The sequence below is a fragment of the Macrobrachium nipponense genome, chromosome 2 (genome assembly GCF_015104395.2).
Source record: "Macrobrachium nipponense isolate FS-2020 chromosome 2, ASM1510439v2, whole genome shotgun sequence".
Taxonomy (NCBI): Eukaryota; Metazoa; Arthropoda; class Malacostraca; order Decapoda; family Palaemonidae; genus Macrobrachium; species Macrobrachium nipponense.
The window spans coordinates 133867204-133882190 of NC_087201.1; the positions used below are offsets into that span (position 1 = coordinate 133867204).

General features: G+C 38.3%; 1 protein-coding gene across 1 annotated transcript in view; it reads right to left on the reverse strand.

The window, feature by feature from the left end:
* The window catches only part of LOC135221005 (aminopeptidase N-like), a 36702-nt gene that overhangs the window by 17943 nt on the left and 3772 nt on the right, over nt 1-14987 (reverse strand). The window contains exon 2 of the mRNA XM_064258721.1: nt 1160-1301. Coding sequence (XP_064114791.1) covers nt 1160-1282 — 123 coding nt within the window. The 5' untranslated portion in view covers nt 1283-1301. The remainder of the gene's footprint in view (nt 1-1159; nt 1302-14987) is intronic.

Genomic DNA, 14987 nt, shown 5'->3' on the forward strand with positions numbered 1-14987 from the left:
ACTCTACCGAAATGGTCGAAAAACGCAATTGTAAGATAAAACTCTTACAGTCTAGTAATATTCAGTCATTTATCTTCATCGTGAAACAAATTCGAAGTCTCTAGCACAATATTTAAATTTATGGTGAATTTTTAAAAAAACTTTCCTTCCCTCCGCGCGCGGATCTCCGCCACAAATCTCCGAAATGCGTTAAGTCCCATTCTCGGAATATTTGCTCCAGTTTCATTATTAGGTATTTCATAGAGTTTTATATATGAAAATGTGCGCAATTTCATGTAGAATAAAACGAAAAATATTTGAAAGTTGTAGCTTTTCTTATTTCCGAAATAATTGCATATAAAAAAAATATATATAAAAAATTCGACATTCGGTCAACTTTAGCTCGTCAGATATGGTCGAAAACTGCATTTGTAAGCTAATATTCTTACAGTATAGTAATATCCAATCATTTGTCTTCATTCTGAAACATATTGGAAGTCTCTAGGACAATATTTAGATTTATGGTGAATTTTTGAAAAAAATATGTGTTTACGTAAGCGCGTTACGAATTCATGCATTATTTTGTGATAATATTTTCTCTGTGTTGCTTTTATCGTTTTACAATGTGTTATATATCAAAATGATTGCAATTTAGTGCACATTACAACTAAAAAAAAAGAAACTTGTTACCTTCAACCGTTTTGCGCACAGCGCGATTTGAATACAATTATATATGAAATTTCGTTTTTGCGCTATCATATATCGCATTATTTATATATGATAATGATAATTTTTTTCATTTCTGATGGTAGCATACTAAACTTCAAGCAATGACAAAAAAAGGAGCCAAAAATGAACTCTTAATCTTGAAAACTAAGCGCGCTGTGATTTTTTGAAAAAAATATTTTTTCCGCTTACGCGCTCACTCTCAAACCCCTCCGGCATACGGGGGTCATTTTTTTTTTTTATTTACCGCTCCGGCGTTTAAGGGTTAATAGAAACTAGAATCTAGTAAGGAAAAATTGTATTTAACAATAGAAATTAACAACACGTACTTATCAAAGCTGAAAATAAAAGTGAGTTGAGGTTATTATGCTGTCCTCTGCAATACACTTCTTATTTCCTACTATTTCAATGTTCCTGGTAGGGTTGAAGCTTCGAAAGCAGTTAATATACTCACAGTTAATCCTAGGAGATTCCGTGGAGATTTTGGAGACCCTAAAAACGGACTGCCAGTAACCACCAGCGGGATAAAAATCAGCCACAGAAGCTTGGTAAGTAAGTAATCACCTCGGTTGCCCATTTCAAGTTGCTAGACTTCCCTGAAAGATAGGATGCAGTTAAGATGCATAACACACCTTAACAAAATTTGCAACTAACACAATTAATATAAATTTCTTATACTAATTTCATTAAGAAATTATTCTTTAAATATGTAGCTTCAGCTTAATGATCATATGTTTAGGAATGCGTCCGAGTTCTTTATTACGAACAATTTTGTAATATCCTTGTGCTGTTGTCTCTTTAGATAAAATGTTGCCTACAGATGTCCTGCTAGTACTTCCGCTTATACGCAGCAGGCCAGTTGGTCATTTGTTTTAAAGATCAGGATCTGAACAGGTGAGTCAAAGTTCGTAAGAAATTGAGGGCGGTTAGATGTCAGATGGTATACGATGGTATGTTCCCCTTAAATCTCTTAAAATGGAGTTTGTACTTTGCTTGACATATTTTAACCTATATGGTCTAAATCTCACGACATTTCAGTCTCAGCCCCTCAGTCTGACAACATCTTGCCCATTCTAAAACGAAATGAAATGAAAATGGAAATGAACTTAAATGAATCACGAAATATCCTGTAGCATTTCACAGAAAACAGACTAATATTATGAATGGTTTAGTGTCACAAAGATAGAGCAGACAAATTTCAGAGAATTTCGTTCGAAATTCACTAACTGGCAACTACAAATCGTAGCTGAAAAATATTTTTTTTTTACAGTGAAAGCTCTATCAAGCAAAATAAAGCTAACATATGATGCACAAATATCAAATCTATGATATTTATGAAAATCATAAGAAAAAATTACGGTAATAGTAATTATTTTAAAGTATAGCAATTACTTCAAACTATAGCAACGAAACAATTTGAAATTCTCGTTCAACACAGGATTACCAACATTACCAATGTATATTTCGAGCAATGTGGAAACAAATATTTAATATTATAGTGTATTATCAATTATTTTAGCTAAGATGCATAAAACCATGCAAGTATCAATAGAATGTGAAGGGAAAATCTCCGCGACATTAAACATAATCAACCATGAATGCACCTAGATTCAATGGAGAAGTTGGGGGTGGTTGGTAGTTCTGATTCTAGCTTCTAGGACCGAGCATAAAACACCATCTTCGAGAAAGGTTGCCGTTTTGAGGAATTTCGTCTATTAGTGTGGCTTTCTGGTGACATCTGGCAACCCTCCGTGGCTTTTCCGACCACAGGCCACGGCACTGAAGAAAAAAAATTCTTCACTTTGCCTTTTTTATGTTTTGTTATGAAAATAAAGCTGTAAAACATATCCTGCTTATTTATACAAATGAATTTTATTGAAATCCTTTATTTTTCTTCGTCAAAATACTTTATATTAAGCTAGTGACGTGTAGTTTTCTAACATCACAGAAAATAATTCTACATCGGAAAATACGCATTCTAACCATTAAATCATAAATAAAGTAAAAAAATCAGATGAACTGCATATGGTAACACTGCTGAAAGCCAATGTTGTGAAGAAAAAACGGCATCACTGCCTCTAACCTCTGCTGCTACCTTCAGGATAGGCCTAGTTCCGGGCATTGCAAGGCTTACAATGCAGGGCCACTGTCTGTTATTTAGGCAAAGATAGAACCTTCAGGACCGACACCAGGACCTGTCCTTGCACCTGGGAACAGACTCGCTATATATAAGAAAGCCGGTCGCAAGCAACCAGAAGACCCGTAAAATCACCATCTGGTTAAGTAGGGAGACGACAGACCCCAACCACCCCTTCCCCCCTCTACCCCTACCTCTACCCACAATACTAACTCCACCTTTTTCACTTCAACCCATTACCTCAAATCTTCGAATCAAATTCCAACCGTGAAATTTAAGACTGAATTTGCGTAAGTGGGCGTATCATAAGGGAGTGATATCACCCAAATTCATATTTCCACTGACAACCAGTAATCAGTTCGATCCGGTCAAGTATTATTGCGTAACAGAAATTTATGAGTTTTTTTGGGGATATATATATACTATATATATATATCTATATATATATATATATATATATATATATATATATATATAAAGAAGCACCCGAGCACGTATAGGCCTCGTGCTCGATTCTTAAAACAGACCTCTGGTTATTCCTGATAGATCAAAACGTCCTAGAGAGAGAGAGAGAGAGAGAGAGAGAGAGAGAGAGGAGAGAGAGAGAGAGCGAGCATAACAGGGGATACTCGAATTAATAATGCTCGCCAAGCATATTCACACTCCGGATCGTATGACAGATAGTCTCACTTATGCACTGAAAAAAAAAGGTGGAAACCTACGAAAATAGTTGTTTGGTGCGACCCTGAACGCAATTCCGCATGCACAAATTTGCACAATCGAGAAATTCCATGAAATTATTAACCAACAAGCTGGAAAATATATTTCCTTGATTCTTGAAATAGGCCTAACCATGTAACCAACGCTAAACGCGCACATAACTTGGATTTCGTGTTATTATTATTATTATTTTTTTTTTACACCCACTTGTCTTATTTATATTTCATTTAATCAGATGCTAAACTTTTCTGTGCTTTATCAAGAGAAATCATAATAACTTTTGATATAACGCTATAAAAGTAGAAAGTTAATTTACAAATATTAGGCCAATGCTTATGCACAGGGTTCCTGCTGCCACTCTATGATGAACACTTCATATCACACTTTGGAAGCCACAGATGTTTCTTTGGGGAAATTCTTTTTTTTCTATTAATAAACAATTACTGAACTAACATTGATCATTCACTGGGGGAATACTTTGTGCGCTTATACAGTTAATCACTGATACGTATTATCAGATAAATAGGATGACATTAATTGGAATAAAATATAATAACTGGCAATCTCATGAATTTCTATAGAAGTACGATCAATTCTGAGATTTGTCGCTTCACTTCTGGAACTTACTGTACATCTATATAACCTGGACGTTGAGGGAATAAATGTGCGAAAATACCGAGAACTCTGAGAGATGATGAATGCTTTCATAAAGAGACAAAAGTTCACGAATTTGTGATGGACACTGCCGGGTGATATTAAACCAGAAATATTAATTACAAAAGGAAGAATGAAAATGTTAAACATTTCTTTTTCTAATTAGCACTGATGATGGCCACTGTCTCTTAACTTGCGCATTGCAACACTGCAAGTGAAGAGTCGTGAAGGAAAAAACAAGAAATATATATATAGATTTTGTAAGATATAAATAATGGTAAGGAAGGCCAAGCGCTGGGACTTATGAAGTCATTCAGTGCTGACAGGTAAATTGAAAATGGAAAGGTTTGAAAAATACAAGAGGAGGAAAGCCTCGCAGCCGCACGACGAAATAATTGTTAGGAGGTGGATAGCAAGACAGAAGAAAGAGAATTTGAATTGAGCTACAGTAAAAGGAATTAAAGGGGTTGAAGCTGGGGACCGAATGGATGCTACAAAGAACCTTACGTAGTGCCTACAGCGTACACCCTGAGGTAAACTACCACTCCCTCCGACCCCCATCCCCCCCCAAAGGGGAAATGTAAATTATGACTGTAATCATTTAAAAGGAAGGATTATCAAAATACGATTACTGAAATCCCTGGATATGTTAGTCTGTATGATCGAAAATCGGATTGAAATTCGAGAAAATCTTGACACAAAACAGAGGAATGATGAATTCTACAGTATCGGACTTTCTGACAAACACTTTTGTTAGTTTCTGAAGCACCACTGTAACCAAATGCAGCTAATATCAGACTCTAAAGGTCTGATGCAACTTTCAATTCCTAATTTTTGCTTCTTTTGGTTAGTTTTGGGGTCATCATAATGTTCTGTAACTTATATAGGAAAAAACTAGATTTATAAGACGAGGTTGCTAGGTTACACCAACGTTCATACTCTACTGATGGCCAGGAAAAAGTGCCTAGCATTAGTCAGCTTATTCTAATACTCGATTCATCTGACGAAAATCTAATTTTGTCATCCATGAAGCCTCTTCTCATTCTGGTACCTTTTGTGCGGAAGCTAAAATCCTCCAAGGGTCCTTATTGTCTCCATAAAACTGCTGGAAGTGGTGGTTTCCTTGCAAACAATGGTGGTCAATAGGAATGGCATATGAAGTTTAGGCCAAAGAACAAACACTGGGACCTATAAGGTCATTCAGCGATGGAAAGGGAGTTCAGAGTAAAAATGTTTGAAAGGTGTAACATGAGGAAAACTTCGTTGTTGCATTACGAGTTACACCCGCTACGGGGGTGTAACTCGTTTTGTCCATCATCAACATTCTGTTGAGACGCCAGGGTGCCACAAGTAGTCTCAGATTTTTTTTCTTTTTTTTTTACCTTTCCCTTTACAATAAAATATGGAAACATCCTCCCGGCAGTGTTTTGAATGTTGATAATCTCAAGTTTTCATAAGGCTTCAATAATATTTTAAAAGATTTGTAATGCTACTTTACAAAGACTGCAGCAATACTTCAAAGCAACGCCCCATCGCCTTAAATTTTTCTTTTCAGTTCTCCATCCATATATCTACCGGTATATTTATTGGTTATTTCCCATTTACTTTGGTTGTCTTTTTTTATACACCACTTGGAATTATTTTCCGCGCAGTCGTGAATACTATGAAAAAAAAAGCACAGTAAAGAGCAGTAAATAACAAACAAATAGCAAAACCAAATTACATATAATGTAGAAAACAACCGAGTCTCTAGTAACACTGCAGTCAAATTTAGAACGATAAATTCCAATGATTTTCATGACAAACAATGCAATCAACGCGGGTTTGTAGTAATATAGCGTGTAACAGCGGGATAGTTTTCTCAAGGTATATGATTATAACAAACACCTATATCAAAAGAAAAAAAACAGTCAACGTGCAATAGCCAATGGGATGGTCAAACCAAGAAGGCCCTTACCTATCCCTGTCCCATCACCCACCACACACACAAATAGGGAGGAGGAGGAGGAGGAGTGTGGATTAAAATACCAAAAGCTTGATAAAAACCTACCTCTCAAAAGATTAAATGTAATTATGAGTCAGAGAATACGTAAATGGGAGTAAAACTATATAAAAAAAAGTACAAAAAGGAATAAATAAATGAAAACCCACAAGGAAGTCGGTTGAAACTCAAGGATGACGAATAATGAATCGTCCGACGGCGTCTGGCTTTCCTTGTGGTCACCAGTCCAAGTACTATCCAGACCTGACGTTGTTGAATTTTACTATTCGAACGAACAGTGGTATACATAGTAATCACGTGACTTCAATCAACATATAGTTCCACACTGGAAGGGTGGTTTTCGAGCTCGGCTGCCAATCCGGTGGTCCGAAGTTCGATTCCCAGCTCTGCTAAAGCGGAATCAGAGGAATTTATTTCTGGTGATAAAAATTCACTTCTCGGATCCCACAATAAATTGTAGTTCCCGTTGCTAGGTAACCAATTGGTTCCTAGCCACGTAAAAATATTTAATCCTTCGGGCCAGCCCTGGAGAGCTGTTAATCAGCTCAGTGGTCTGGTTAAACTAAGATATACTAAGATATTTCTTCTTCTGACTCCTACTCCTCTTCCTCCTCCTCCTCCTCCTCCTCCTCCTATTTCTCCTCCACCTCTTCCTTCTCCTCCTCCTTCTCCTCCACCTCTTCCTATTTCCAAAAAAGCCTCATCCTCTTTCGATTTTGCCTTTCTCGGTAATTTTGGAAGTCTGTTTTTCCTTTAAGAATTCTTCGAACATCTGCTTTAATTTTGATCCATATGCCCATGCCCTCGCTCTCAGATCATACGTAGTTGCATCCCGTCTCATGTCTGTTTTTGCTCAATGCCCACCGTCATCCCAACCCCCAACCGCCGCCCACGCGAATTTTTTTTTTTTTCTTTATTTTTTTATTGGTGCTCATGCCCAATTTGGGAGCTTTCTCCCTGCCACTGCAATGTTCGCCAATTCCCCCTGAAACGCGTGTGTTCTCCGATCCAACCCCAATTCCCAGTCTCTTATTCCTGCCATTCCTGAAGTAATGTTACCCTTGGCCCCACAGGTGACAAACCAACCAGAAGCTGATAAAAAATATATATATTAAAAAGAGGTCTTGGCACAGCGAATTGAAATGTCAAGATTTGGTTTGGTACAGCGACATACTAAGCTTTTATTTAATAAATAAATAAATCATAATTTCAAGCTTGGGTTTAATTACCTGACATATTAAACCGAAATATAAGCTTGGGTTCAGTAAACAACTATCAAGACCGGTTTTAATTAGCAGAAGTATCAAGCTGAAGTTCTGTAAAGTGATATTTCATGCTTGGGTTAAGTGTACCAATATATCCTGTCCGGGTTTAGTAAAACGAAATACCAAACTGAAACCGTTAGGTTTAAGTAGAGATATCAACCTACGGTTCAGTCAACTCAAGCTAAGATTCAGTCAACCGGAATTAAGCTTGGGATTAGTAAAGCGAAACATGCTGAGGCTCAGTAAACTGAAATTACAAGCCTGGGTTCAGTAAACTTGTATCTACATTTACACTTGAAGTTAATAAACCGAAATGTCGAACTTTGTTCTGCAAACAAATATCATGACTGGGATGAACGATTGGGTTTATAAAATCAAACTAATGCGATGAGGTTTAGAAACTCAGCTCAGTAAGTCAAGCTTTTAAGTTTGGAACATAAAAAAATAAAGTTTGCATTTTTCAAAGGGAAATAAAATAGCAGGTCAATTAAATCTAAATCATGAGCTGAGTTTTATTAAGCCGGATTGCCAACTGTGGACTCAACGTAACCAAAATAATAAGAAAAAAGACTGGTTTCATCAAAATACAAACCATGAATTTCTTCAAGAGAAATATCAAGCATGGTTTTATTGCAACCAAACCGCCAAAATTTATGTTTTAATGCTACACAGGCCATCTCTCTCTCTCTCTCTCTCTCTCTCTCTCTCTCTCTCTCTCTCTTAGCATTGCCTTGGTTTTAAAAAGTAAAACTTCAAGCTATAGTTCAATGAATTTACGCATTAGGCTGTTTTAAATACCCAATATAGAAAACCTTAGTTTATAAATAAACAAAAACTAAATAACAAACGTGAATTCCACAGTTAAATGCATTTTGGTAACCTACGATATTTCAAAAAAAAAAAAAAATAAATAAAAGTTCAACACTTCAATTCCATACAGTAAAGTATTAAACATGAATTTATTAAATTGAAATAGCAAAACCGACTTTTCATAACTCTAATAATAATAATAATATGGAAAAACTATACATTACTCATAACACTTGAATAAAATAAAAACTACTGAGGACAAAGGGCTGCAATTTGGTATGTTTGATGACTGGAGGGTGGATGATCAACATGCAAATTTGCAGCCCTCTAGCCTCAATAGTTTCTAAGATCTGAGGGCGGAGAGAAAAAATGCGGATGGACAGACAAATACCCATCTCAATAGTATTCTTTTACAGAAAACTACAACCTCTGGCATGAGAAAAAGAGTATAAGGAATGATATACAATGAAGATAGAATTGCACTCATCGGCAGCCAGTATATGCCAAATACAGAAGCATGATGTTCAGCATAGCCTCATAATTATGTGAGAACAACTAAATATATATATATATATATATATATATATATATATATATATATATATATATATACAGATATATATATAGATTACTCTAATACAGTAGTACAATATGAAGATAGAAGCCCATAAACACTATTTATACGGTTGCAACCAATGGCAATCCAGACGCTTCACTGGTAAAATATTTTACCAGTGAAAAGGGGCACAGACGAAAGCGTCTGAAATGTATTGTTGGAACGTGAAATGGTGCTTTATGGGCCTTTTATATCATATATATATATATATATATATATATATATATATATATATATGTGAATATATACTTGTGTGTATTTATATATATATACGTATATGTATATGGCCATACATGTATACATATATGTACGTGTGTGTGTGTGTATGTGTGTGAGAGAGAGAGAGAGAGAGAGAGAGAGAGAGAGAGAGAGAGAGAGACGGAAGGCCAAAGAATTTCACGCTTCTCTCATTAAAAAAACCTTAACAACAAAATTTTTTTCAATTCTCAATTTTGTATAATTTGTTTTGTTTCATAATCTGTGACTAAAATGTTAACATTTCCAGCTCTCTTTTTAGTTACTTTCTCGAGGAAGACATTATTTACTGGTTCATTTTTAAAGTCGTGTCCATTTGCATGTTTCTGAAGCCGTCGCAGTCTTCAGGAGCCTTCAGTTACTCCAAGCCCTTCCGAAGGCTCCGTGTGGAATCTCCCGAAGCAAGAAAATGGCTCGGAGCCAAAAATGAAGATGTGGGGAATTCCTGGAGCTCTAGTGGCATTATCCAATTCGAAATATTTGATCAGGTGGAAAGAAAGGTAACCATGTTTGCCCTTGGTAAATTTAACTTTGTTGTGAAAAACCTATTGGCTCTGATCCCAACCGGATCAGTGGTACCTTTCATAAATGGAAATTGGATCCGAAACCTCGGATTATTTATTAGTAAACAAGCAGTAGCTCTTGTTCTGGGAGCACTTTTTGGCCGAGCACATCAGTGCATTGAAGACCAGAAGGCGCTCCAGATTGGTCAAGATACTACTGCGCAGAAAAACGACGACGACCTTTACTACGCAACGGAAATGATCTCGCTTTTGAAAGAAGATTGGAAGGATGTAACGTCGGAGAACTTTCTCCTCCTAGATGAACTCGAAGATATGAATTTCAACGAGGCTGCTCTGATGAGAAAGAATCAAGATTTACTTGACGAGTTCAAGGATGAAAAGCATAACGCTGAAGAGGAAAATAAACTCCTGAAGAAGAAAATAGAAGAGTTGGAAGACGCATTTTTCCAGAAGGCCAAGGATGTTGAAAATATAAACGAACAACTAGCACGGAAGGAGAAAGAATGTGAGAACCATCGAGAAAAACTGGAAGAACTCCAGAACCAAGCTGTGGACAATGACTTCTACTGTGGGTACCTTGAAGAGAAGGTCAAGGCCCATGAGGCTGAAAGAAAGAGGCTATTCGAGGCGACGGCACAACTCGAGGAGAGATTGCAAGCCTCACAGAGAGAAGTATCATCTGTTCTCGCACGAAAGGATCTAGGCGATCAGAAGGAAGTACATATCCAGGAAACCACAGTTCAGTCGCTTCCACAGGAGAATGAAAAAATTAATGAGGAATTAAAGGAACGAGAACCACCAGTTACCGTGGTATACAATTCTATGGCAAATGAAAAGAATAAGAATATTCCTCTGATTGAAGAAAACAAGGCCAAAGGAAACATTTTCTATAAGCTAGGACGACTGGAAGAAGCAAGTGAATGTTTCCTCAGAGTCTTGGATATGGACGACGATCAAGTGGACTGCAGGCGAAGACTGGGATTATGTCTCTTATTGCTTGGCAGACACAGCCAAGCTATGACGCAGCTTGAGAAATTAGATGATCAAGAAGATTTGGTTGCAGCCGCCAGAGCCTTGCATAGAATGCAACGTCATGGCTGCCCATACTACATCCTAGGTATTGCAGAGGATGCTAATTTGAAGGAAATAAAGTGGGCCTACAGGAAGCGGACACTCAAGTTTAACCCTGATAACTGCCAAGGGTCTAAAGACGAGCGACAGCGCAGAATGGATATCATGCACAAGGTCAACTATGCTAATGATCTCCTATGTGATACTGATGAAAGAAGAAAATACAACGCAGTCAGGGAATTCATAAAGGACCTGGCAGATAGTGTGTTTGAAGATCCTCAGAAGACAATGAAAGCAAAGAAGAAGAAACCTGGAAGGACATCGAAGAGAAAGAAAACTAAAGGAAACTAGAAAGAAACAAACAGAAGAAACAGCCTGTGATTAACCAAAATTGTGAATGATTTTGTCTTGTCACCAGGTGATGCTGCTGCGTCGTGTTCTAGAGGCCCTGCGATCTTCTTGGTCCATTTGATGAGCTTGACTGCAAGATGGGTGTTCTGCTGCTCCCCCCGGCAGCAAACAACAATGGGAGGTCCCCCCACCTCCTACACACCAATCCTGCAATCAAAACCATCGATGGGCCAAGAAAATCGCAATGCCTCTGGAACACGACGCAGCATCATCAACTGATGACCAGTCAAAATTCTTCACATGGGTTGTTTCTTTGTAGCGGTAAAGACAAGTCTTGTGAACAGGCTTTTCATCAGGCATCCTTGGCGATTCTCTCATCTTTCTGATGGAGGCAGGAGGCCCAACTATCAGGATGAGAGCCAACAGTTATTCAGAGGAAGGAGGACCAGCTCTCAGGATGAGAGCCAACAGCTGTTCAGAGGGTCACAGTGCACCCCCTCTCCTGCCACATGATACCCTCTGGAATGGTTAACGATACCAAATCACCTATTGGATTATGCACTGCATGTTAAATCACATTTTTTGCATATACTGCAGTGGCAACCTCTGGCGCGGCGTAAAAACCCGTAAGTTCAATGCCTTTTACATATGCAAAATATACTGGCAGTTGGCAACCTCTGGCGCGGGCGTTAAAAACCCGTCACAGAGGTTCCCCAATGGCCTTCAACTATGGGCAAAACATTGTTAATGCAATGCATTCAATGGGTTGTAATACTTGCATATACTACTGTGGCAAAACCTCTGGTCGCGGCGTAAAAAACCCGTTAAGTTCAATGCCTTTTCAATATTATGCAAAAGTATGGCTTATTGCAAGTGCAAAATGGGTTGGGATTGCAAATTGCAAATATACTAACTGTGGCAACCTCTTGGCAGCGGCGTAAAAAAACCCAAACCCGTAAGTTCAATGCCATTTTACAATATGCAAAATAATGGGGTTATGCAATGACATAATGGGTTGAATTACTTGCAAGTATACTACTGTGGCAACCTTCTTGGGCGCGGCGGTAAAAACCAAACCCCCTCGTAAGCTTCAATGCCTTTTCATTATATGCAAAGCTATGGCTTATGCAACATTGCATAATGGGTTGAATACTGCATTATTTACTACCGTGGCAACCTCTGGCGGCGGCGTAAAAAAAACCCCGTAAGTTCAATTGCCTTTTACATATGCCAAAATATGGGTTCTGCAATGCATAATGGGTTGAATACTTTGCACTATACTACTGTCGGCAACCTCTGGCGTGGACCGTAAAAACCCGTAATTATTCAATGCCTTTCATATTATGCCCAAAGTATGGTCTTATGCAATGCAAATAATGGGTTGAATACTTGGCATATACTACTGTGGCAACCTAACCTTGGCGACGGCTAAAAACCCGTAAGTTCAATGCCTTTCATATATAGCAAAGTATGGCTTATTGCAATCGCATCAATAATGGGTTGAATACTTGCATATACTTACTGTGGCAACCTTGGCTGCGGGCGTAAACCCAAACCCGTAAGTTCAATGCCTTTTACATATGCAAAATATGGGTTATGCAATGCATAATGGGTTTGAATACTTGCAAATATACTACTGTGGCAAGAAGCCTCTGGCGTCGCCGTAAAAACCCGTAAGTTCCAATGCCTTTCCATATATGGCAAAGTATGGCTTATGCAATGCATAATGGGTTGAAAATACTTGCATTATACTACTGTGGCAACCGCTGGCTGGCCGGCGTTAAAAACCCGTTAAGTTCAATGCCTTTTCCAATATATGTCCAAAAGTATGGCTTATTGCAATGCATAATGGGTTTTGAATACGTTGCTATACTACTGGTGGAGCAACCCTCTGGCGGCGGCGTTAAAAAAACCCGTAAGTTCAATGCCTTTTACCATATTGCAAAATATGGGTTATGCACTAGCATAATGGGTTGAATAACCTTTTGCATAATACTACTGTGGCAACCTCCTGGTGCGGACGTAAAAAACCCGTAAGTTCAATGCCTTTCCATATATGCAAATAGTATGGCTTATGCAATGGCTATAATGGGTTGAATACTTGCATTATACCTACTGTGGCTAACCTCTGGGCGCGGCCGTAAAAACCCGTAAGTTTCAATCGCCTTTTAACATATGCAAAAATGATGGGTTATGCAATGCAATAATGGGTTTGAATACTTGCATATACTACTGTGGCAACCTCTGTCGCAGCGTAAAAACCCGTAAGTTCAATGCCTTTCATATTATTGCAAAGGTTGGCTTATCAATGCTAATGGTTGAATACTTGCCTATACTAACTGTGGCAACCTCCGGCGGCGGTGTAGATTAAAACTCCGTAAGTTCATGCCTTTTACAAATGCAAAATATTGGGTTATGCAATGCCATAATGGTTGAATATTGCATATACTTACTGTGGCAAACCCTTGCGCGGCGTAAACCCGTAAGTTTCAATGCCTTCATAAATTCATAGTAATGCTTAGCAATGCATAATGGGTTGATACTTGCATATACTACTGTGGCAACCTCTGGCGCGGTCGTAAAACTAACCCGTAAGTTCAATGCCTTTTCATATCAAAATATGGTTTGCAATGCCATAATGGGTTGAATACTTGCATATACTACTGTGGCAACCTCTGGCGCGGCGCTAAAAACCCGTAAGTTCAATTCCTTTCATATATGCAAGTATGGGCTGATGCAATGCATAATGTTGAATACTTGCATATACTACTGTGGCACCTCTTGGCGCGGCGTAAAAACCGGTAAGTTCTAATCCTTTTACATATGCCACAATATGGGTTAATGCAAGCATAAGGGTTGAATACTTGCATATACTACTGTGGCAACCTCTGGCGCGGCGTAAAAACCCTTAAGTTCAATGCCTTTCATAATCCAAAGTATGGCTTATGCAATGCATCATGGGTTGAATACTTGGCAATATACCCTACTGTGGCAACTCTGGCGCAGGTGTAAAACCCGTAAGTTCAATACCTTTTATATATGCAAAGTATGACTTATGCAATGCATAAAGGGTTGAATACTTGCATACACTACTGTGGCAACCTCTGGCGCGGCGTAATAACCCGTAAGTTCAACGCCTTTTATATATGCAAAGTATGGCTTATGCAATGCCTAATGGGTTGAATACTTGCATATACTACCGTGGCAACCTCTGGCGCGGCGTAAAAACCCGTAAGTTCAATGCCTTTTCTTTATGTATGCAAAGTATGGCTTATGCAATGCATAATGGGTTGAATACTTGCCATAAACTACGTGCCAAACATCTGGCGCGGCGTAAAAACCAGTAAGTTCAATGCCTTGTATGTATGCAAAGTATGGTTCAATGCCATTTATGTATGGAAAGTATGGCTTATGCAATGCATAATGGGTTGAATACTTGCATATACTACCGTGGCAACCTCTGGCGCGGCGTAAAAACCCGTAAGTTCAACGCCTTTTATATATGCAAAGTATGGCTTATGCAATGCATAATGGGTTGAATACTCGCATACACTACTGTGGCAATTTCTGGCATGGCGTAAAAACCCGTAAGTTCAATGCCTTTTATATATGCAAAGTATGGCTTATGCAATGCATAATGGGTTGAATACTTGCATATACTACCGTGGCAACCTGTGGGGTGGCGTAAAAACTCGTAAGTTCAATGCCTTTTATATATGCAAAGTATGGCTTATGCAATGATAATGGGTTGAATACTTGCATATACTACCCTGGCAACCTCTGGCGCTGCGTAAAAACCCGTAAGTTCAATGCCTTTCATATATGCAAAGAATGGGTTATGCAATGCATAATGGGTTGAATACTTGCAATATTACTA